The sequence below is a fragment of the Lytechinus pictus genome, chromosome 12 (assembly GCF_037042905.1).
Source record: "Lytechinus pictus isolate F3 Inbred chromosome 12, Lp3.0, whole genome shotgun sequence".
NCBI classification, from domain to species: Eukaryota; Metazoa; Echinodermata; class Echinoidea; order Temnopleuroida; family Toxopneustidae; genus Lytechinus; species Lytechinus pictus.
In genome coordinates this window covers 10,507,306-10,533,561 of record NC_087256.1, presented here as the reverse complement: position 1 = coordinate 10,533,561, position 26,256 = coordinate 10,507,306, and the positions used below count along the sequence as shown (strand labels likewise).

The window sequence follows — 26,256 nt, the reverse complement described above, 5'->3', positions numbered from 1 at the left end:
AAACTTAACCTTGGTTAAGATTTCAATGTTGACGACGCCGCCGCCGAAGTCGCCGTCGGAAAAGCGGCACCTATAGTCTCGCTCTGCTATGCAGGCGAGACAAAAAAACAAGCACCATTTGCACTGCAACACAAGGAGAAATATCCATCCAGGTGCAATTTTATACCTTCGTGGCCTGAACAATACAAGGTTGCAACAACAGAGTTTATCAAAGAGCAGACATTTATAAAGTTGCACTTAATATAAAAGGTTTTCCAAATGTTTGGATGTACCTTTCAAATGTACACAGTTTCATTTCCACAGTTCCACAGTATGATCTATCATTTCTATTCAATATACTCTGAGAAGGCGGCAACGAAAAATAGATTAAAGAAATACTGTTTTACACAATAAGAGACTTATCCAAGAATTTTGAAAAAAATATTGCCAGGGGTTTTGGCAATGTCTTGATTTGATTTAGATTTCTTAAGAATGATGTAATTGGTTATTTACCAGCTTGGCCTTGATCCCAGCCCCCCCCCCCCCCCCCCCACTCCGGGGTCGGAAGGACCGCATGCGTGTTCCAAAAATGTCCGGTAAAGGGATACTTTTTCGCGGGACAAGTCCGGCCCGCGAATTGTAAAAAAGGTGTTTTTAGTATTTTCACCCGGAGATTTCTTTAAAAAGGGGGTGTTTTTTTTATCTCTCTCTTTGGACTCCTGAGAAATTTCAAAAAAGGGGTTATAAGATATCTTGAATAACATAGAAAAATTGATCAAATCCCGGGATCAAATTCCTGAAATTTCTGCTAGTTTTAAAAGCTCATTCAGGATTGTTTCATTTTGAAAAAGTAAAGCACGGACCTTTTGTTGGAATGAGACCTCACCTGAGATAGGGGGTACATTGAGCAGTGCTCCACAATTAGGGGAGGGGTCTCCAAGGCAGAAAAATATATGACATGATATTTGCTATAATGATGTAAAAATCTATCACATAATTAGAATTTAATTTTAACAGGCCATTTTTTTTCTGGCTCGCTTCGCTCGCTGACGACTTTTTACAAATTTTCCCACATTTGCTATGGTGTGCCCCTCACAATATTTGGATAATTACGATACACAACTGCATTGAATTTATGTGTTGTGTTAAAGCTATATAAATATACACGCAATTTGATTAAAATAAGTGGCCATCTGTAAGGTTAAAAATGGCTTTGATATCAAGAGGTTCCAGGGCTCTGCCCTGGACCCCACCCATAATAAAGCACTGTTATATAGATGAGTTTGGACCATGGCCCCCCAAAGTTCTACAACCAAACCAAAAAAAAATGAGGAAAGAAAGGAAAGTGTATTATATTTTTCTGAATGTCACAATAAAATCTATCTTCATGTTAGATTCTCATGAAAATGTTATTTTTTTATCTCGCTCGCTTCGCTCGCTCGGAACCTATATTAAGCTACTTCTTGCCAGAAGCGCCATACTCGGCCCGCTCGAGCATTATAGAGCTTCGCCCTGATGCTCACAATCATAACAAAATCCTGTTCACCGTGGCGTACAAAAAAAAGAGAGAAAAAAGGAAAGAGAGGAGGGTGAATATGATATCATCTTTTTAACATTATGTCAAAATCTATCAAAAAATTTGATTTTTGCAATAAAAATGTCAAAAATCTTTGCTCGCTCGCTTCGTTCGCTTTTATTTATATATATATATATATATATATTTGCCCGATACGCCATATCGCCCCCTCAAAATGTTTGCCTTATGACGCCATTGCCTGTTCCATGATATGACCGGGAAATGTTTGGCTCTTGCCCCCCCCCCTGGCCACCGACCCCTGTTACGCCGCTGGGCGTACCCTAAATAACACTGAGTGGGGGGCCGGGGCCTTGATGCAGCGGAAAGCTGCTTTGTCGCGTTCCTGTCCGGGAGTTACCCCAACAGAAACAGAAAGAGATAAAGAATGATATTATACCCAGTGTTCTAGAGGTGTGTTTGGTTGCCCGTCCGTCACTATTGATCGGTCCTAACGCCCAGCTGATATACTGTGAACCTGTTGTACGAATGTCTTTGTCAAAGCCATCACCTAATGGGGTGAAAATGAAAATACTGCATCAATGGAATACTGACGACGAAAATAAAAATAAAGTAGATAAAAATATGCTATCAAAAATATAGTAAGTCAAGGGAAGTGGTGAAGAAAAATGCGAGAGAAACAAAAAGGAGAGGATTGAAAATGTCGAGGAGAATTTTCACGTGCTATATATTTTCAGTGTAAGTCTGTTTTTGTCATGTTTGTACAAATCTCTGGGAAAAGGATTTCTCAAAAATGGATGATGAGGTCACAATGGACTTTAAAATGCTATTCATCGCCTGTATGATAAACATACGAACCTAGAAAGTTAAAAACAAATGCAATTCCGTTCTTTAGAATGGCAAATTATAGGCTTTACTGGGGGTAGTGTGGCGAACACAGAGCGTATTGCATTTAGTAAGTCTCACATCCATTTCCAAAACTTCAATACTTCCTCTTTAACAGTCAGTCCGCAAGCCCTGAAAAAGTAGCTTCTTTTATCCAAGTGATATTCATGACAAGAGGGTTTTTGCATAGTTAATGAGCTTGGTGCGAACCAAAATACCTCTTTTTATTCGGCCATTGCTGCTCTAAATATTGACCAAATTTCATGTTTTTGGTATCTTTGTAAAGAAGAAGAATCATTCTTTTAGGTAATGTGTTTGGATTTTTAAAAGAATGTTGTAATATAGGAAAAACTTTTGATCTAAAACATGAAACAAAATATTTTTTTTCATGCAATAAAAATTGTTGTTTTCACACTTAATTTCTGTTTAGGCACAAATGATTTTTAAATCATGATAAAGCTGAAGATCTAAGCTTTAATATGATATAATTTTTATAAGAAGATGTATTTTAGATGGGTCAGCAGCCAGCTTTTCATAGGCCAAGTACATTTTGCAGCTCAAAAACAAGAATACTGCGCTCTGATTGGTCATAGACCACACACCCACGCAAATTCCAATGTTCCCCACACTGGGCCTCTGCAAGGTCACACTCACCATGTGGTAATCTCTTCAAATTACCCGCGCCTGTTTGTTTTGAAAACAGAATTCAGCCAATCAGAACTCTGGATTTATGTTACTCAGAAATTTCAGAAATCTCGTCTTGCATCTTGATGGAAATAACTGGCTGCTGACCCATCTAAAAGATGCCACATATCAAGAGTGACATTGTAAGAAAGTATAGAGTTTGAGCTTTCTGATGATATAAATAATGTTGGTGCCTAAAACACAAAATGTTGCACAATTTGCAAGTGAAAACAGAGGAAGAAAATTCTGTTTGATGCATCTTTTCAGGTAAAAAATTCACTTATTTATCAAAATATTTCATTCAAAAGAAATGACCAATATAAAAGGGTAACATTTACTCTTGCCCATGGTACAAAAATAATCAATATTACTCAAGGAGAAAGTGGTTAAATTCTTTGAGAAAGAAAGTCTCACAATTCACGAGATTTTGCAGGGACATGAATTCAGCCACGAGAGGACTTGGATAAATCTTGCTCATTGGCTCATTGACACAGGGGCTTGCGGACTGACTGTTAATGTTTAACAAAACTTGTAGTAGATATAATCTACAAATTGAATGACGACCAAAATAATGTAGAAGAACTTAATTGTCCGCGGGTAGGTCTATATAGAGAGATTGTCTTGGTCGGGAGATTGCCCGGGTAGCAATACTCTCCGGGTATATAGGGATATTGTCCTGGTATAGTGAGATTGCTTGGGTAGGGAGACTGTCCGGGTAAAGTGGGAGATTGTCCTGGTATGTTTTTCCCGGGGATAGGAATGCTAGCTGTCCGGGTACCATAGGGAGATTGTCTTGGTAGGGAGATTGCCCGGGTAGGGAGAATGTCCTGGTATAGTGAAATTGCCCGGGTATAGGGAAGCTGTTTGAGTATTGTCCGGGTAGAGATATACTCTTATCTTACCGGCCAGAAGTGGTCGTCTGTAATTGATCCGTGTGATGCCTTCACTTCGGTAATATCCCAAAAATGTAATGTCATTGGTACCGGGAGTTTGCCCGTCAGCCACTGTATCAGGGCACACCCCATCACCATCCGCTGTACACTGAGAAAACAAACGAAAAAAAAAACAAGAATGAGCCATATCATCAAAACCAGGGAGGTTCCAACTCAGAACAATCTTATAGGCCTATAAACAGATATCATTGGTGATTTTTAAACACATTTTTATTGGATTGATTGAAAATAGCCATATGGATTTTCAGCTTTTGAAATATTAAAAAAAAAGATTAACCGACACATTTCATGTTACTTCCGGCTAAAAAGTGAAAATATCTTAATTCGTAGTGTAGTTCAACATACATTTATACCACTGGCGGGTCCAGGGGGGCACAGCCGACCCGTGTCCCCCCCCCCCCCCCCCTTGAGAGGCACAATTAAAATTTGTAATGTAAAAATGCCGTTAAAACAGATGGATATGTATCTGTCCCCTCCCCCTTTTGAAAGTGAACACCTTTTGCTTGTCAATTTTTCCTCTTGAAAATGTGCCCCCCCCCCCCCTTTGGAAAATCCTGGATCCGCCCCCGGCCTGATTTATATTGAATCATTCGAGGCATTGGATAGGCTATCAGCACATTGGTATTGCTATATGATGCGTCTTGAAAAGACAAAAAAAAAGTTCTTCCATTGGCAATGCGACCAACAATTTGTGATGCCACACGTACAAATCCCGAATTAATAAATAGTCAGTTTTATCATGGTTTTATCAAGTCTATCCATAGATCATGTGTTTTTGTTTTGTGTTTTTGTGATGCGTAAGGAAGCTACATGTAAAAGAGGTTTCATGAATTTTATCATGGACAAAGAGTTTTTACTATCACCAGACTGAACAAAAGTATAAGTTTTAAGGGTATATATTTTCATTATACAAAGGGGAGAGTTGTACATGTCATGCATGTGTGGCATCGCAAATTTTGGACATAATGCCAATGTGAGGATCTCCATCGCATCATAATGATCTCAGCATTCAAATGCTCATGACTTTATTGTTTGTTCCAATCATTCTCAAAATTTTCATCGATCTTATTCCTGATTTTTCTGTTTTCATAAAAGCTAACTTGTTCCAAATTTTCATTATTCTTGAAACATTACTTACCATTCCATAAGCTTCAAGGTAGTAATCATCGACCACGCCCATTTGGGCATCGTTGATGTAAGCTACGGCGACATCGGACCCAGTCATAATAGTCCTACTGTCAGATCCACTTGGACCGAAGGCCATGTATTCATTAATCCCTTGACGACTAACCAAACTAATCTCGATTTGATCACCATCCACGGTCCAACTCACTTGAAATTGGTCCTCTTTAAGAACAGCACAATTATCATAAGCCTATAAACATAATAGGATAAGGGGGAATTTTTATTAACAATGTTATTATTCATTCCTTTATCCACATACACCTATGCCATGTTAACATTGCATTTATTATTATCATCATCATTATTATTATTATTGTTATTATTATTATTATCATTGTTATTATTATTATTATTATCATGATTATTAATTGTTGTTATTATTATTATCATTATTACTATTATTATTATTATTATTATTATTATTATTATTATTATTATTATTATTATTATTATTATTATTATCATTATCATTATTATTATTAATGCTTCCTTTTCGATTTACCCTCTGATGGCTCGTCTTATACAATTGGCTATGATTTTGTTTTTCATGAGTTCTTTGGAGTTCAAGGAGAAGAGAAGAAATAAAAAGATTATTTGTGGAACAAGATATCTTGAGAGATAAAATAACAAGATGAACGCCTCTGGCAGTCTGCATTTCGCAATTCGATGTAGCAGCAGTGCTGACTTTGAAAACAACTATATACATTTACAATGAAAAAAAAATGGGTAAAAAAGAGGAAATAAGTCTAAGAACATTCATTTTATAATAAAATCCCAAGTTTATTGACCTCCGGTCAATTGACCTTTGACATTTGCCTAGTGACCTGAAATATACATGTCCATTTGCCAATAACTGATCACCATTGTATGAAAGTTTTATGAAATAGAGACTTATTGGCCTACTTGCAAAATCATCTTAAAAATTCAAATTTTTTTGTTTGGTTAATTTTGTTGATATATAACATGGTCAAAATTCACCCTAAATGACATTTGGTCTTGATCAATTGATTTTCCATTCATGTCAGATGGTATCACAGGCCTAATTCATTTCCCATAGACTCGTGTGTTAGAGTGGCACTTAAAAAAAATCATAAAAAATAAGGAGGAAATTCGAGGGTTGAATGTTTACTACCAGTGGACAGGATATATGTCTGACATTCCATATTTGACCAGAAAAGTGTACCCCGACCGGCTCATTTCAAAAATAAATCGGCATTTATTAAGACTTTACCTGGCAGGATCAATTCATCACTTGAGAGAGTAAAATGGCCCTAATTCTTCCGCCAGGAAAAAAATAGTTCCAAAATAGCGATATCTTTCCAATTTGGAAAAAGGAAGTTCAGTAGGTAGCCTCCCTAGAATCAGTGTTAGATTGTCAATCATATTCGTTCATTTTTGTCAATCAGCAATATCAAATTTAAAAATTGAGCTATGGGTTGGCTCGAATGAATATCTTTGGCCTGCCAGTTGTGGTTAGGCCCGTGTGACCAGATGGTCAGTGATACCACTGTCCACTGGACCGAATTATCAACGGTTGACTAACTTGGCCCGGGCTAAATTCGGCCCATGTGCTAACTAACCCTGTTGTCTGATTTAGCCCACCGAGCATTTTACAAAGCGTGGGCTAATAATTAGCCCATGGGCCAAATCTGCAGCTAAATACTTGACCTGAGGGCTAAATCGATGACTGAATCTAGCGCTCTGTTATAGTGCTGTAATGTCCAAGTTTCATGAAATAGGCCTTAGTTTGTATTTTTTTTTCTACCTTTTTTAACAACAGCTATTAAGTTTCAAGTTTTTCAAGTTTATTTCATTTCTAAACTCAATGATACAACATAGAAAATAATTACACAGATATAAAATGATAACCATAAAAATCAATACAAATGAATATACATTGCAAGCAATATGACTATACAAGAAAGTAAATAAGTGTTTATGATAAACACTAAATAACGCAATAAGCACATTAACCAATAACAATATATGCAAGGAAAATAGAACCAATTGTATAACATTCTCGATAAAACAATTTGCAAGGCTACCTTTATAACTTTCTTCAATAAAATAAAAGTTGAGTAAGTGGAGGGATCCACTAAAAAGCATAGCTTGTCGAGTGTGTATCCCTCAAGGAATTGATCAAATTAAACAATTATTCACAAAATGAAACACTCATAAAAATACTATGTCCATTGAACCAACATGACCTTTGACCATGGCATGTGACCTAAGACTTGTGCAAAACGATCATTCATACTTGATTACCTAATGTCTATGTTTCATGAACTACATGTGTAGATCCATAAACTTTCTAAGTTATGATGCCAATTCAACAAATACGGCCGTAGTTCATTGACCCTAAATGACCTTTGATTTTGTTCATGTGATCAGAAACAGGCACAAGATATGATGGGATACTTTTATGTCCTAAGTTTCATGAACTAGATCTATAAACTTTTAAGTTATGATGACAATTCCACAAATAACCTCATTATCAAAGTTCGTTTACCCTAAATGACCTTTGACCCTGGTCATGTGACCTGAAACTCATGCAGGATTTTCAGTGATACACTATTACCCTTATTTCCAAGTTTCATGAACTAGGTTCATATACGTTAGAAGTTATGATGACATTTCAAAAACTTAACCTTGGTTAAGATTTCGATATTGATTCCTCCAACATGGTCTAAGTTCGTTGACCCAATATGACCTTTGACCTTGATCATGTGACCTAAAACTGACAGAATATTCAGTAATACTTGCTTACTTATATGTCCAAGTTTCATGAACTAGGTCCATAGACTTTTTAAGTTATTATGATATTTCAAAAACTTAACATTGGTTAAGATTTCAATGTTGACGACGCCGCCGTTACCGCGCCACCGCCGTCGGAAAAGCGGCGCCTTTGGTCTCGTTCTGCTATGCAGGCGATACAAAAATCTAATAATGTAACAGATTTTTAATAAAATCGTATTTCACTATTTTCCGTACCTTTCCTTTCCTTTTGTCTTTTCCCCCCTAGCTGGTCATGATTTTTTTTTGCGGTCTTTGCCCCAAGCCCCCAACTGTACCCCAGTGTATGTCACCTTGTGTATATGATGTGAAAAAAATATGTAGGAATTCGTAAATTTAAAAAAATGCTTTCCTACCTTGACATCCGAAGCGGGGAGTGCGGGTATGATGAGCCCATCGGCCTTAAGGCCGGCAGGGATGTTAATATGCCCAAAGTTCTGCCTGGCTGCCACGCACCACAAACCGATATTTTTTATGGAGAAAACATCAGTCTCTAACCGTACAGTGCGAGTTGCACTTGTCAATCGTTCTCTTGGTAACCTGGATGGGGAGCTGTACGCAAATTAAAAATAAAACAAATAATCATTTATAAATAGACTACCTACTCATTCAAACTTCCAAGTATTCTACATTTTGTTTGCCTTCTTTCTTCGTCATGCTAACAATGTTGACATTGGCATGGCTTGAAATAAACATCGTTGTGGAAATAGTATCGTAAAAAATGGAAATATGAAAAGATCATATAAAACAGAAATGACCTTATACAGAGTATGAGATTGACAACTATACACCTTTAACCCGTCGTGTAAATATACTTTTGTGTATCTACAAAATTCATACTATCTAAGAAGGAATAATTCCTTTCATAAGATACTGTTACAATTTCGTATCATGGTCATGCACTCCAATATCTAGGCCTACTCTGTAAAAACGCCGGTGTAAATTTAACACCAGCCTGGTATCTAAATCAGTCCACACCAGAGAGGTGTTGGAACACCAATTAAGAATCAAACCGATATTGGTTTAACACTAATTGGTGTTGCTTAAATACCAAATTGGTGTCTGCCTAACGCCAAACCGGTAGTGTTTCAACACCTCTCTGGTGTGGACCGATATAGATACCAGGCTGGTGTTAAATTAACACCGGCGTTTTTACAGTGTAGGCCTAGATATTTGGCATGCATGACCTTGATACGAAATTGTAACAGTATTTTATGAAAGGAATTATTCCTTCTTAGATAGTATGGATTTTGCAGTGCAGTGTATATACTAATCAAGTTATTTGCTAAAGCCCTACAATAAACCATGCCCTAGCATACCTATATGATATGTTTAAGGGTTTCGATCATAATAATTTTGTAAAATCAACTATTACACCGCGCTAAACAAAATATCAGGACCTAAAGAAGATCGTGAATCCGTCGAAAAATAATTAGATCGTCGGATGATATGATAATACGATGACCTTACGGGACCCTATGATGAACGAAATCTAATTGTATTCCAAATGTGAACGGGCAATAAAGCATATTTCATAACAGGAATACAGCTATTTTGCGCCGCGTTGATATTTTGTAGAACTAACAAATTAACTGAAAATAACAAAAATAGTTATCTTTCGGACAACATCCCTAGGGAGTAATCATAAAGCATACCTTTCACCAACTTGAGTTTCCATGTTTCCGTTGGCTGTCGGAGGAGATACAACGTCCGTCCAAAAGTAAGCATCTATGGAAGATATGATTCTCGTAAATATGTAGAAAGGGGTTTTTCTAAAAAAATGTAACAGAACTTCAAAGTTCAGGGCCCCGTCTTACAAAGAGTTACGATCGATCCGATCAATCACAACTATGGACGGCCAGCAACGTCAACATCTAAAAAAAAAATTATGACACTGATGGATTTCCACAGAGTTACGATTGATTGGATCAATCGTAACTCTTTGTAAGACGGGGCCTTGGTACATCAATAATACAGTTTATTCTTGAGATGTCTAATCTACATAACTGAGTAACTCATGATAATAATGATAATAATAATTGGCGCTTTATCAGTCAACTACTGCTCAAAGCGCTTCACAATTATTATTACCTGGTCACTGGATTCGTAGCTCATTAGTTTTGATTTGACACCTTGCCTGCCGCAGCGTTAACATTTTCACGTGTTGGAAATTTTTGGAACTTCGAAAGCGAAGGGTTTAATATTTTTCTTTTCAAGTTTTGGGTTTTAACATAGTACATACATGTACGAAAATTGTAGTTTTTTGGTTTCATCAGCCTTTCACAGCAAGTTTCAGCAAAATATTACTCTTCTGCGAAATTTTTGCGAGTGAATGCTATTTTACATAACTGCAGTCGCACTGCAATTTGGTTGAGCACATTCTTATTGAGTTGCATGCACATTTTCGGCATGAGATTGATGTTCTCTGCCATGTCCCTGTACTGGTTAGGAGAGCAGTACATGACATAAAGCGTGAACATGAGAGGTACCAGTCGTCTATGTCGATGTACGTTTCTAAAAGTGCTCAATAGTGGAAACGTTGAAGGTGTTAATCCACAAAGTAGGGATGGACAACGTCTAATCACCAGCTAGAGAGTGAAACTATATAGGCCTACAGTGGATTTCGTAAATAAGTTAATAGAGGGGATATTATTCATGTTAAAGTTAGTGATCACGAAAAACGTGATGAGGCAAAAAAACATCTTTAAAAAGGTTGGATTTAATTGGTACCTTACCATCCGAAACTTTGAAAAGGTGTGTTTTGTAGGCCCCTATATATACCCTCCACCTTCGGAGGTTCATAATTCTGTTATCCGTTACAGTTTCGACGCAAGCAAGGTGTCATATTAAAGTTGATGAGTTACTCTACTCGGTTATATAAGATAAAATTCACAAGAATAAACCCTGTATGCTTGATAAAGCTGACCTTTAAACATCGGTTAGCAATTTCAGAAACACTCTGGGTCCTGTTGCATTAAAGTTACCATAATGGTAACTTTTTATGCTACGGGGCCCTGTATATATTTAATTTTCACTTAATTTCGTTTATTTCCATTTCCAACAATTACAATTTGTTTCGCACATTTTGATATATGAATTAAAGTGGCAAAAAATTAGCAAATTTCTATCTCCAAAAATTATCAAAATATCATATAAAAAGGTTGGGAAAAATGAAGCTGTTAAGCACACGGAGCTTATAGGATGCTGTCTCCTCATAAAAATATTCTTGTATAAAGTGTAAAAAGACAAAAATGACAACTATAGCATAAAACCAGTTAAATGAAAAAATAGGTAAAATTAAAATACAAAGAGGAAATAGATTTATATGTATATAATTATATTCAAATGATATTTTTTGGGTACTTTCAATAACGCATTAACAAGGAGACATTTATATTTAGTACTATTTTTCATCGAAATATATATATATATATATTGGTGAAACACGATTCCACTTTCCACTTTCTTTGATGGCTAGACAATCTCCCTTCCATTTGGCAATATACTGTTATTTTCATAAAATAACAAACTTTTTGAAAATTCGATTTCGACGTCGACAAGAGATATGATTTTAGGCTAGATTTCCCGACGCTAAAACAAAATGAAACCATCCCTGTTTGATGATAGTAATGATATAATAATCTCAACACAATTTGATACAGAAGATCACCTACCAGGTCCCCCTCCGTCATAGTCGAGACCAACAAATCTAATCTCTTTTGAGTTTAAAATGATGACATTATCAGCATCGACTCCATGAGCCTGACCCCTCAGTTCACCTAACGGGTATTCCGCAGGAGGAATGAATCCTGATTCTATTGTAACATCAGCAAAATTAGCCTGTAAAAAAATAAACGCAGGCGATAATATAACCATGCATGATGATGATGATGATGATGATGAAGGAGAAGAAGATGATGATGATGATGATATTTGTCATAACATTATTAAGAGATGGACAGATGATTTAACACAATGTCTAAAATAATAATGATAATAATAATGAGGATGATGGTGATGATGATGATAATAATAATGATGATGATGATGATGATAATAATAATAATAATAATAATAACAAACATAATTATATTAATAATAATAATAGTAATGATAAGAATACTAAACTAGAACAGCAATCGTATCAGAACGATGTGCATGCGTTGACGCCTGTGATTATTGCAAGAAACGAAAGGAGACACAGAGAGAGAGAGAGAGAGAGAGAGAGAGAGAGAGAAGGAGAGAGATGGAGAGAGAAAGCTCTAGATGATAATTTATATACACTTATTACCATGACAATTCCTGGGTGAAGTAAGGTTTCCGCATGAAACCGATTTCTGACATACTGTTGCTGATAAAGGGTACATTGTATAGTATGCCACGTGATCAAATCGGATTATCTCAAAATTTTGTTATAACCTATGTCGTATTTGGTATCAACGGACAAGAAATATCAATGCGATGACATTGTTACCACTTTTATTTGTGCATAAGCAATAGACCGGAAGTAAATGGGATATAAAGTAATAAATAAAAAATGAAGGGTTTTCGCGATAATTTTAAGCTGATGTCAGCTGTTTGACAGTTCCCGTCTAATAAGGTTGACGAACGGTTGAGATATACATTAACAGGGGCCGCGGAACCGGGGGGGGGGGCTGGGGGGCTTCAGCCCCCCCCCCCACACACTTTTTTCCAAAACCGTGTACAAAAACGTAAAAATTACCATATGATTGTGATTTTTAGCATGGTCAGCCCCCCCCCCCACTTTGAAAACCGTTCCGCGGCCCCTGATTAATCCTGATATCTGCCAAGTTTGAAAGGTTTCGCTTTAATGATAAAGAAATTACGAGCGGGTTGAAGATATTCTGACATTATTGCGCTTTTTTTTTTTTTTTGAGATTTTCAGGCGCATGTTTGAGATATTTATTCTGTTGGAAGGTACATATTTTTGTTAATGTCTTGAAAGGGCATATCTTGATTCACAGGGGCCGCGGAACCGGGGGGCTGGGGGGGGGGGCTTCAATTCAGCCCCCACTTTTTTCCAAAACCGTGTACAAAAACGTAAAAATGACCATATGATTGTGATTTTTAGCATGGTTAGCCCCCCCACTTTTGGCTCAGCCCCCCCACTTTGAAAACCGTTCCGCGGCCCCTGTTGAAGAACCTAAATCTAAGAAAAGGTACGGGTTTGACCTTGCATGAAACAATGAGGGTCAATCAAGAACAATTTCAAAATTTAGAGGGCGCTATTTATAAAAGTAGTGATAACTGATGCGTAAAACACAGTAGAATTATGAGGCATGATACCATAAGCAAACCCTAAAAATATGAGACTGAAATGAATACAAACAAGGATGATATGGCCATTTTACAATTTTCCGACTTTGCATTTCGATAGATATGAAGTTTTTGAACGTAGACTATTTTGGATTTGAATTTAGGGCAAGAAGATGGCATTTTGAAGGGCGGGTCATATTTTCATATGAAAGAACAACTCTTCAACAATCAACCGCAGTTTATTAAAAGTCTGTATAGCATGCAGGATAAGGGAGATACGATAGAGTTAAAATGGTATGCAAATGGACTTTAAATTTGCAAAATGGCGCCTGGATGGTCATGCATGAATGATTTTGGAAAACTGAATCTAAGGGCACAACTAGGGGTGCTTGAGACCATGTCTGCCAATTTTGGAGAAATTTGGATGAGGAACGGGGCCAGGGCAGGAGCCAGCATTTTTGGCAGAAGAAGATGAAGAAGATTGCAGAATAGGAATAATGAACAAGAACAAGGCACTGTCGCCATTTTGTGTCAACGCAAAGAAGATTGCGGAATAGAAAAAATGAACAAAAACCAGGCATTGTCGCCATTTAGCGTCAATGGAACAATAATTATTTATGGCCATTTTAATGATTTGCAGACTTTGTATTATAGAAGGCGCTATTTCTAAAAGTAACTTTTGACTTCTGAAGGATAATACCATTACCAATTCATGAAAATATAAGACCGAAATAAATGAAAAATTTATGGCTATTTTAAGGTTTTCCGACTTTGTATTTCCATAAATATGAAGTTTTTGAACGAAGACTATTTTGGATTTGAATTTAGGGCATGAAGGTGGCATTTGAAGGGCAAGTCATATTTTTATATGAAAAAGCAACACTTAAACAATCTACCGCAATTTGTTAGAAGTCTCTAGCATGCAGGATAAGGGAGATATAATGGGTTTAGGAATAGTATGAATGTAAAATCTCCCATAGAGATTACACGCAAAATGAGCAAAATTGACATTCTTCTATAAGTTGCCATTTTTTCAGGATGGTCCGTTTCTGAAAAATGAACATTAAGATTATAATTCAGAAAGAGTATGACCTCAACTACAGCATATCAAAAATTGGGCAAAAATTGACCAACATTTACAGAGTTAAAGTCAAATTTGCATAATTATGATGACATCATAAGAAGCAAAATGGAATTTTCAAGTTCCGACGCCATTTGCATGACGTCATGACATTGAGGGTCAAATAAGAAATGAAATCATATATACAATTCATTTCTATCCGAACATGAAAAAAGTTTGAGAATATGACCCTCCACTTACTGTTGGATCCCGATATAGCTACACTTTCCAGTCCTTTCTTTCTAATAATCTCTTCTTTCCCATTTTGTTTTCGTCATTCATTGTGTGGGTTTTCTAATGATATTGAATCGTTATAGGGGCACTCACCCCCCCCCCCCATATGTGGCGCCACACCTTTACACGGAACTCCCCAAGACACCCTTTTCCAGAGAGAAGAACCATATCACACACCGCCAAAATGTAGATAAATATTTAAAAAAGATAAGTACCCCGGCTTGTTTGCACCAGACTGATATCCAGACATAATCCGATAAACTATCAGGTCCGACTGATGTATCGAGATGAATTGTCAAGTCCTCATTATTGTATACACCCAGTTTTTCAGTTCTAAAACAAAGAAATGTCATAAAATATGTCACAAGCATGAGATACAACTGCAATCACATTTGTACAAGGTTATCAAAACTATTGAAAATTACTCCTAATTTTTTTGGGGGGCATATTCTTGAATTATGATGAATTCAGATTCTAAAAGGCCTTTTTAAAGTTTTGTATACTAATACGGGTGCATTTATGATTGCCCTCATCATTCCCACACTATAACAACTACCCACAATCATCACGACCTCCATCCACTAGCGTACCTACGGGGGGCAGAGTGCCCCCCCTGACGAGTCTTGAAGACCCTTTTTTTTTTTTGCTTGTCAAATTTTTTGGCGGACGAGATCCTTTATTTGTGGTTGAATTTTTTTTTTTTTGCTTGTCAAATTTTTTGGCGGACGAGATCCTTTATTTGTGGTTGAAGACCTTTTTTTTTTTTGCTTGTCAAATTTTTTGGCGGACGAATTTGCCCCCCTGTGGAAAATCCTAGGTACGCCACTGCCTTCATCCCCATAATTACCACCACCACCACCACCATCAACATTATCATCCTCTTCGTCATCATCATCATCACTATCATCATCATGATCATCATCATCACCACCACCACCATCATCATAATCATTAACATCACCGTCATCATCATCACCACCATTATCATCACTGTCATCATCACCACCATCATCATCATCATCATAATCACGATCATCACCAACACCACCACAACCACCAGTCCACCATCATTGCCATCACCATGTTCACTAGAAAACATTACTTACGCGTGTCCGTTCGCCTTGGGTATTTCAAAACCATTTGCTGATGGTGTTCCGGACGTACCAATGTAAAAGAATGCATCTGAAAGTAAATCATATAGAAAACGAAAAAAAAATTACGTTACCATCGAAACAGTTCATTTACAATGAACTTTGCAGGAAAGCAGCACAGTTCTATGCTGAGGAATCAAACCGTACCCACATTTTCACTGAAACCCATCTATATTGACATAATAGATATTCGTAGCAAGTAAAGATCTACAACCGTGGGTTATTTATTCATAACAGAAATTTTCACAAAAATTATCAATATGTATACGATTTCGTATCGTATAATATGTCATTTTTTTTCAAAAATAAGATTTCGTATCGATTGCATGATTGGCAATTATCTTAACTTTATTTGCCGACACTGATTTCATTGTTTCTTCTCAAAAATATCATTTTCCACATCACACTATAATGAAAAAAAAAACATTTCAAAGTGAAACCAAAATCTGAATCAGGGGACCATGCCACAAATATTAACGATTGATTGCTCAGTTAATCTGTACGTTTAGCATTACGTAATGTTTGTGTATAAAGGAAGTGATGATGATCAATGTAATCAATCTTAAAAATGATGATCAATCGCTAAGCTCTGTCATACCGGGTGCAGATCTTACCTGGAGCTAGTCCATCGTAGGAGAAGTTAATAATCTGTAGTGTATCTCGATCTACCGCATACACCGTACCAGTCACACCGTGATGGCTTGATGGAGAGCTTCCCTGTCGCCTGAACTCACCGATCAGCTTTCCATAGTACGGCTCATCACAATAACATACACCTAGTACTGATTATAAACATAAGTAGAAAATATGAGTGAGTAGCTTGTCACAGTTTTCAAAATCTTAAGCAGACTTTATATGTTTTGCTCACATGCATGCATGAAACAATAATCTTAAAACTTGTATTGGTATTGCCGATTAGTCTACATCCGCTACGGTCTGCTTTACTTTTATTCAACATGGTCTAATCCCACTTCGTCTACAGCCAGTTCGTCTACTTACCATTTATTTCAACTGCCGTTTAGACCATTTACCACTTGGTATAATTTCCAGTTAAACATCTCGTCTAATATTCCCTCCCGTCTAATATCCATTAAGTTAGCCTAATATAGCAATTACATTTAATAAGGTTAGATAACTTCTGGTGAACTGTTTGTGGATCAAATTTCACTTGATTGAAAGTGCAAAACGAAACAGAAGAGGAAGTGGAAATTAGACCATCTGAACATAATAATAAAAGAGAATTATACACTGCAAAAACTCCGGTGTTGATTTAACACCAGCCCGGAATCTATATATGTCCACACCAGAGAAGTATTAAAACAACACCACTTTATAATCAAACCATTGCTGTTTTAATGCTAATTGGTGTTGTATAAACACCTATCTGGTGTTAGACCAAAACGAAACTGGTGTTGTTTAACACTTCTCTGGACAGGTGTGGACGTATATAGATTCCGGGCTGGCGTTAAATCGACACCAGAGTTTTTGCAGTGTACTAGGTGAGTATTAGATCAAGTATCGTATAGACCAAATTGGGTTAAGCCCATATAGCATTAAACTACCTGAGACGTAGACCATGTTGTGCTCATAGACTAAGTCAATATAATAAATATAAATATCATGATAAGGATCATAGTATAATGCACAAAATGATGATTCATTGAGCGAACAACACATATTGACATTTCCTGATGAAATTGAATCATGGAAGGTCAAATATGAATGCCTGTATTTACTCGTAATTACCCTGACTCGACTTTTTCGACTTTTAGAATAGCTTATGATTAAACTTAAACAATGAATTCGATAACCCCGTTGAGAATAATCAGTATGGTGTTGGGAGACAGTTCTGTTCTTCATCATTTTCAATTCATTCAACCATTAACAAATAGTATATTTACAAATCACACGAAGTAAAAAGGGAAAAAAAGGAAAATAATGTGGACCATATGTATAAGAAGCACAATGGCTAATGAGGCATGGCTCAATTACATGAAAAGTTCAATTTGGCAACTATATGAAAGAACATAACGATCAATACGAGACAAATATAATGACAGATGTATTTCATGAATAGAAATAGAGATGAAGAAACATACAATGTAACTTTTGTTCTCTTTGTGATGGTAATTTTCTCCACCACCAAGCCACGCCCCCGTACGACGTGGTACCATTTTCACTGCCAGGATCAATTACCGCGATGTAAATACATTTGGTTTATTCAGTGTATTCTAGCCTTTAACAGCCTTGTGTATTTCGATGACTGCATTAAAATATGAGGTGAATTATCGATCAAAGAGCAGTTGGAAATTCGAGTTAAACGTAGCGGATTGTCTAAAAGTGACGCTCATATAAACTTAAAAAAGTATGAAGGAATTAGGGTATTATCGCATATTAGTTGTTCATCATCTTTCGTATTCATACCCATGTCGTTTGTTTTTAAAAATTCGTAAGGGAGAAATTTGCCTGAAGAATAGTCCATCGCATTTCATAATGTTATATTTTAGTTATATTTATTATAGCAACACAGTTTAAGACATATTCTAGCTATATGAAATCATATCATTATAGGATCACTAAGGATATCGTGTAAATTGATTCAATTTTCATTCGTTGGTCCTATTCACAAGCGTGATAACTATATGTCTTTCTAATTACAAGCGTTTGCATCTCTGTATGATTTTTGTTGTATATAAAAATGTATACAGACTATCATATCCGAAACCCTGTAAATAAGTAATAAGCCTATGTAATTGACTTTATTGAAACGCATTATACGAATCATTTCCTTGGAACTTTATGTAGTTAATATCATATGCATCTGTGTTGTACATGTATGTTAACTTTAAGTTGAATAAACTGAACGGAAGAATATCACATGATATCATAATTGGTATTGATAACATGAAAATAAATGACAATCAAGACGTCAATGAGAAGAATTATAGCTCCGTCTTGACATTAGTGCCTGCTACCCCCCCCCCCCCCCCCTCCGACCATCAACTAATGTTCGAGTAACAACGAAACTGTATGTTGGGGTGCGCTTGTGTGTATTAGAATTTTAACAGACGTATATATAGGCCCTACCAATCAGATTATTTACGACTGGGACCAATCTTTAACGTCACCATGATTATACTGCAAATTCTCAATGGTGCTGATTAATATTCTAAGAAAGCGTTACCAGTTGTTTTTAAAGTCACTCATAACTTACAAACAGCTTTATGAAATGTCCATCAAGGCTCGAACCTTGAATCTCTGCATCCATTTGTAACTTCCCCATTGTACCTTATATAACAGACGCACGCTGTATCTCACCTTATAGGAAACTCTAGGCTGAAAATGGTATGATTTAATCAGATAAAGTAAAATCAGCCAAAACAATGAAATTTTCAACAAAATCGGACAAGGAATGAAACGTTTGTTTTACTTAAAATTTATGGCATTTAAAAATTTCCCCTTATTTCGGCGAAACAGTCTTCATATAATTTATGTAATGACAAAACTCAGTGGCCCGTATTCTGATAGCAGGTTTAACTTAACCCTAGTCTAAAGTTAACCCTGGTTTAACTAAACCTCCTCTAAACCTCACCTCTGGTCTAAGTGTAGTTTAATTATTTTGGTATTCTGATAGCCAGGTTTAACTAAACCTGGGTTAAACCCGGGTTTAAATTCTTTTTGGAAATAATAATCCTCTTTTAACCAAGACTAGCACCTTTTTGGTAAATTAGTGCTGCAGGGATGACTGCAACAAAGTTGAAAAAATGTCACTAAAGTTGTTTTTTCTTAAAAATTTGGATTTTATGGAAACTAATTACAACTATTGTAGTGAAAGAAAAGCATTCATCACCCATATATGGTAAGAAATTTTCATTCAGATTATCTTTATATTTTTTAATTACTAAAACATTTCAATCCCAAACCGAGTGACCTGCATAGTTTTGTGTGTATCAGTCCCATTGATTGCTTTTCATGTTTGTCAAAATCTAAATTGAATAGATTCACCTCACCCACTCTAGACTAGAGTCTAGACTCTAGTCCTATAGATCTAAAACAATAAGTTAAGAGGTCGACATCTTTATTCTAACCTTATGTAAGGGGAAATTTTTGTAACTTTTGAGAGTAGTCTTGGGTCTAACATTAGGCCTAGGCTAGTATAGTTAGATCTAGCTTAGGCCCAATTGTTTGGAGGAGAATTGAACATTGTTTTGACTTTTTTTACTTTCCTGAAGCAAACCGTAGTCTAGTGGAGCAACCGAGACTGAAGCTACATTATACATATTTATAGTATTGGTCTAGGCCTAGAACATCATTCAGGAATTAGGCTGGCTTAGCCTTGGGACAGGGATAGATATAGATCTATATTCTAACCTTATTCTTAGTTAGAATCTAGTAGAATAGATCTGATTTGTCTTAGACAAAAAGCTTCAGTCTCTGTATTGTTCCGCTGAGTCTATGATGAGTATGACAGTCTACGTTGCCGTTGGCCTCTCTCACCAAGGCAATGTGATATGACAATAAAATGTCAGAATTTTTTCAATAAATCCCCAGAAACGACGGTTATTCCTGTCTACAGTGTTAGATCTGACTATCGCTATGCATTGCCATTGCTTGCCAAGTAACTAGGCCTGGCTAAATGACATCTCTCTACTCCTGTTTTAGGTCCATATCTGTTTCTTTGAAGAGTTTTTATTTTATTTAAATATTTTTGGGGACTTGTTTAGGTTTCCAGGTCCAGGACTAAAAAACAGGCCTAAACCTAGACCAACAACAGCTTAGTCTTGACTAGACTAGGCCAGGCCTAGATTAATGTAAGAATTTAGATCTAGGCCTTACGTTAGTCTGTGCTATCTAGTCTACTGACTTACTGTATGATCTAGAATCTCTAACGCTGGCCTAGTTCTAGACTAAATAACTTAGACCCTATCTAGATCTAGAACTAGATCTGTATCAATCTAGGTCTACATGTAATAGGTCTAGATCTAGAGATTTGTAGACTCTCAATTTAGATTCTAAATCGAAAAATAGTAAATGTAGGCTAGTCTACAGTAGATCTACTCATCTAACCTTAGGCATGACAAAAGAAGTAGGCTAGAGATCTAACGGATTATTACTAGATCTAAAGAATCTAGATCTAGGCCTAGATCTAAAGCTAGGGACTGTAGTTCGAGATCTAGAGGTCTAGCACCCCCCTTAAAACTAGAACTAAGCCTACAGCTACATGTAGTTCTCTATGTAGCCAAACAACAGTTAGCATTGACTATTGTCTTAATCTTATTTTGGTGTGTGTAGTTACCATACAAACACATATTTTGATGAATGAGAAAATGTGTCTTGCAGATTATTTTACCTCAAAACCTATGTGTTCTAAATTTCATGAGCATAGGCCTATGTCATAAAATGAAGAAGTTCAATCCACGAGATGTGTTTAAACATTTATTGATTTAATATGATGTTACCATGGCAACAAAGTTTCCAACACACACAAATATATGTCTTGCAGATCTATACCTCAAAACCAATGTGTGAGCCGACTTTTATAAGAATTGGTTGAAAAATGAAAACTAATGAAGGAGTTCAAACTACAAAATTTTCACCTTATTTTCGTTATATAATATGTTGTTACCATGGCAACACGATTCTGATACAGGCAAAAATATGTCAGACATCTTCACCTCAACATTAATGTATGTGCCAAATTTTTAAGAGAATTGACCAGTTGGAAACTGATAAAGTAGTTCAAATCACAAGATTTTCATCTAATTTTTTATATTTGATTTGTTACCATGGCAACATGATTTTTTTTATAAAGACATAAAAGATTTTTTGCACATCTTCACATCAAGACTAATGTTTGTACCACATTTCATGAGAATTGGTTAAAACTTAGGAAGTAGTTGGAATTGCAAGATTTTTACATAGTTTTTGCCATAATATACCGTTTCCATGGCAACACAATTTCCAACACATGCAAAAATGTGTCTTGCAAATCTTCACCTCAAGACTTATGTCTGTGCCAAATATCATGAGAAATGGTTTGAAAATTATAAAGTAATTAAAACCACAAGTTTTTCACCTAATTTTCGATATTTGATATGTTACCATGGCAACGCGATTTCTTATATACTTTAGGCATAGAATATGTTTTGCACATCTTCACATTAAGACTAATGTATGTGCCAAATTTCACGAGAATTGGTTAAAAACTGAGGAAGTAGTTGGAACAGCAAGATTTATGCTTAGTTTTTGTCATACTATACCGTTACCATGGCAACACAATTTCCGACACATGCAAAAATGAGTCTTGCACATCTTTACCTCAAAATCAATGTGTTAGCCAACTTTCTTGAGAATTGGTAGAAAACTGATTAAGTATTTTAAACGGCAAAATTTTGAACCATAATATACTGTTACCATGGCAACACAATTTCCGAAAAAGGGAAAAAAAAATTCTTACACCTCCTTACCTTGAGACCAAAGTGTGTTCCAAATTTCATGAGAATCTGTTAAAAACTGAGGAAGTAGCTCGAAATGCAATATAGGCATAAATTCTAAAAAATTGTTGGCCATGATTTGTTGGATTTAAACCAGGCTTAAACTACCCCCTGCGCGAGTTTAACTTTTTGAGGATTTATTACCACACTTAGACCAGGGTTAACTTAAACCTTGCTATCAGAATACGAAATTTAAACCTAGGTTTAAATATGGCAGTTTATTACCACACTTAGACTAGGGTTAAGTTAAACCACGCTATCAGAATACGGGCCATTATGTCTTACACCCACTTATTATTTTGTATTTTATTATATGAAATTATATTTATTCAAATTTGGTACACCTACAATAAAAAAAATGGATTGACAACTGGTTCAATGTGTAAGATTAGAATTGGCGTTATACGAAAGAGACTTATCATACACAAATGTGTGACACAACTTTTATACCATGTGATTTCATGCAATAGCACTGGAAAATGGAAAGCTAAGACATGACATCATCAACCAATGGCCCGGGTCATTTGGTTGATATGCCATAACGTATATCATTAGGTTTCCTTTACCAAAGTATCCCATATAGACCAGGGTCACCTTTTTGTGGGGGAGGGGGAGGCTTTCACAAAATTCAACGTAACTCATTTGGAAGTGAATTTTTTGTTCCTTTACATGGTAGTCTGGCTATAAAAACCTCGCAACTGTTATGGAAAAACACAAATATCTTGAAAATGACAAATACTTATTTAACATCAAATATTGATTAATTTAATTGCTTGTTTGATCCTCATTATTTCAATCTCGTTTAGAATGTTATATTTTTAACGTCCCATGATTTGTTAATAGTTGGTGCAGTTATGCCACGGCAAAACATGAATATATTATTTAGGTTCTCATTCTATTATGAGTTTGTTTATATTACTAAACTGTATACGTTATAAGCATGGTTATCATTTTTCCATATTCATAAAGAAGTTAACTTAATTCGATTATGAAGTATCTTCTTTTTCAGTGTTAACTATATGAGTTCCGTGAGTCCGTATAAATAAGCACTCAAATTTTAATTTTCATACTATAAGCTTATCTATATCAATTTTTAGATCATTTTCTTCTACCCCGTGCAAGTTTGCTTTAAATGATAAGAGAAGCAAATCCTTTTAAAATACAGTCTTTCACAGTAGCCTATGTTTATTACCAGAATACATATCAAAGGGAATGCGCTAATGGGAACATGATCAATTGCAAAGTGTGGACTATCATGGACACTGATCAATTTTAATCACTATATCCCTGTTATCATTGAATTGATTTTTATACTGCAAGCTATGATACTTTTTAGGGGGTGGGCTTTATGGATTGCGTATCCTCTGATTCCTCTCTGGCAAACAGCTACCCCCTCCCCCCCCCCCCCCGAAATGCTATGATAATGCTAAAAAAAGTGGCGAGAAATATCGTCAAACTTTTTGATTCCCAAAGATGAAGTGTTGTATTCTATACTCTATATGACTTACCAGTTGAAATAACTGCAGCTAATAAAAGTTTAGGCACTTTCATGATGGAGAGAAAACATCCAAAGACCGGAAATGTTTCAAAGGATTTCGAATTACGCTGAGTCCAAAACAGTACGGTAAGACATCAGATGGTGTTTAGTACAAATGAAATCTAGAAGAGCTGAAAGCAATACCAGTTTTTGATAGTTGAAATGTAAATCGAGTTGATCACACATCCGTGTTTGTTGGAAACCTTATGAATAGGCTTCGGATAAATACCACCAATGTTATCGACTTCACGCGTACAAATAGTGACTGCGGATAGAGAAAAACCCAGCCGGACTGATCTTTTATTTGAATTGTTCCATTTGATCCGGCTCAGTGATCACATCTATTATACTGGACACACTTATTGATCATACTGTTTATTTATGTTCTCCTTCAGTTAAAACTGCCCTATTTAGAGTGCATTGATTCATATCACCAAATTGAGCATAGTTTCACTCTGATTGAGGTCTCTACCAGCTATGATTCAAATCAAATAATAAATCTGTAGTTGATGAAAGGAAATGGTTTCGTTGGTGATCTGACTCAGTCTTTAGTAGTGGTATAATGTACCAATATTTACCCTGTGGTGGTTAACGAGGAACTGGATACGCACGAGACAACGACCCAAGCAAATAACAGAATATCAGAAAATTTTAACAGTCCATTCGGCTTGATTTTGGAAGGAAAATCGATGTTTAATACAGGGGCGGATCCAGGATTTTCCAAAGGGGGAGGGGCACATTTTCACAAGAATACATTTGACAAGCCAAAAAAATTAAGATAATAAAAAATAATAAAAAATGTAAAAAAGTCCTCACTTAAAAAAAAAAAGCGGGGCAGAGTTGTGTTTTGACGGCATTTTTACATTACAAATGTTTATTGTACCTCAAAAGGGGGAGGGGGCATGAGTCGGTTGTGCCCCCGTGGATCCGCCAGTGGGTTACATGAACATGATAGTTAATAGCTAATAAAAATACTAAATCAACCATCATCCCCTTGAAGGGCAGGTTTGTCACACACAATTGTCTTTTATTTTAATGACTTTTATTCCCCTAGCGGTGGGAGCCGGATCCCCCCGCTTGGATCCGCCAACGTTCGTGGAATGCTTATCTAAATAACAGCAACACAAAGAGAACTATTACCCACCCCCCCCCCCCCTCTCTCTCTGTTTGGGTGTCTCATTCATTGTATACATGAAATTCATCTCCGCCATTTTCTCTGTTTCTCTAAACTGTATTATTGTTATATCTCCTTGAACCTTTTCTTCTTTTTCTCCATGTCAAAATAATCCACCTCGTCACCCTCTTTCTGTCTCTTTTATTTCTCTCGACATTCGTCTATCCAATTCTTCATCCTTAATCTTCACGCCATCCTCTTTCTAACAATGGTATAAACGTTTGGAAATCAATCAAAAACTCAAGTAAACTTTTACAATTTTCCGAATTTAAAAGAAGCCTCAAGAAATCTCTCCTTATGCCCCACTTGCCGTAGCTACTTCCTTATTGAAAAATATTCCTATATAGATATAATCATGTACTAGTATATTTTATTCGATTTCAACCTGAAACAGACATATATATTTATATGACACAGAACCAATGTTTGCATTTCATTTCATTGACTGTATTTCAATCGTGGTCATAAATGATTCATGTGTCTTTATCCAATGTGATTATATTATTTTTGTTATGTTGATATTTTATCTGTTCTTGCTGTTTCCTGTAAATGAGCACCTTGCTCGACAAGCGGAAGCTTTTTGAGGTGCTACCTGTTTTTTTTTAAACTTCGGACATTTTACATTGTAACATATGAAATCAAATAAGTGAATTGAATTGAATTCTACCGTTTTCCTTCTTTCTTTCATTCCATTCATTCGACTCTCAGTTTCCAATCCAGATACATAATTTTATGGGTCGTCTGTATTTTGATTTAGTTTAACAAATATCATTTCAGCAGGAAAGTATTTGTAAATATTGGTATGAGATTTGTTGTCCGTTAAAATGAGCAAACTCACAGATTCCTCAATATATACTGCACACAAATGATTACACAGTCACACAAATATGCAAATCGTTGAGATTTGAAGCAATTCCAGGCTTCTTTAATTTATATTTCTACATTATTCACATGTCTATAAAATACTCTCTATAGACCCAAACAAAACTGTTTACACTCTCCTTAGAAAAACATATTGTACATTGTCAAAATTCATCCATAAAGTAATGTGGGGGAAACCTCAGTTTTCACAATAAGAGGGTCAGGACGTCTAAACTGCAATCGATAAACAAAATACTGAAGGTCAAGATTAATATTTAAAACAGGGTGATAATATTACTTTGATTGCGGTGGAAGTGGGTGTGTAAGGGTGTGTGTACGTGTACAGATGGGATTTTAACATCATCAGAAGCAAAAGAGTCACTAGTAAAACACTG

General features: G+C 36.0%; 1 protein-coding gene across 1 annotated transcript in view; it reads right to left on the bottom strand.

The window, feature by feature from the left end:
- LOC129273515 (protein Skeletor, isoforms B/C-like) overlaps window positions 1-24,428 on the bottom strand; it is a 35,897-nt gene extending 11,469 nt beyond the window's left edge. Inside the window, exons 1-10 of the mRNA XM_064108055.1 lie at window positions 23,798-24,428; window positions 16,410-16,577; window positions 15,751-15,826; window positions 14,860-14,977; window positions 11,688-11,853; window positions 9,669-9,741; window positions 8,370-8,565; window positions 5,174-5,410; window positions 3,985-4,123; window positions 1,953-2,063 (exon numbers count right to left, since the gene is read on the bottom strand). Of these exons, the coding sequence (XP_063964125.1) occupies window positions 1,953-2,063; window positions 3,985-4,123; window positions 5,174-5,410; window positions 8,370-8,565; window positions 9,669-9,741; window positions 11,688-11,853; window positions 14,860-14,977; window positions 15,751-15,826; window positions 16,410-16,577; window positions 23,798-23,840 (1,327 nt within the window). The 5' untranslated portion in view covers window positions 23,841-24,428. The remainder of the gene's footprint in view (window positions 1-1,952; window positions 2,064-3,984; window positions 4,124-5,173; window positions 5,411-8,369; window positions 8,566-9,668; window positions 9,742-11,687; window positions 11,854-14,859; window positions 14,978-15,750; window positions 15,827-16,409; window positions 16,578-23,797) is intronic.
- Window positions 24,429-26,256: the final 1,828 nt, after the last annotated feature.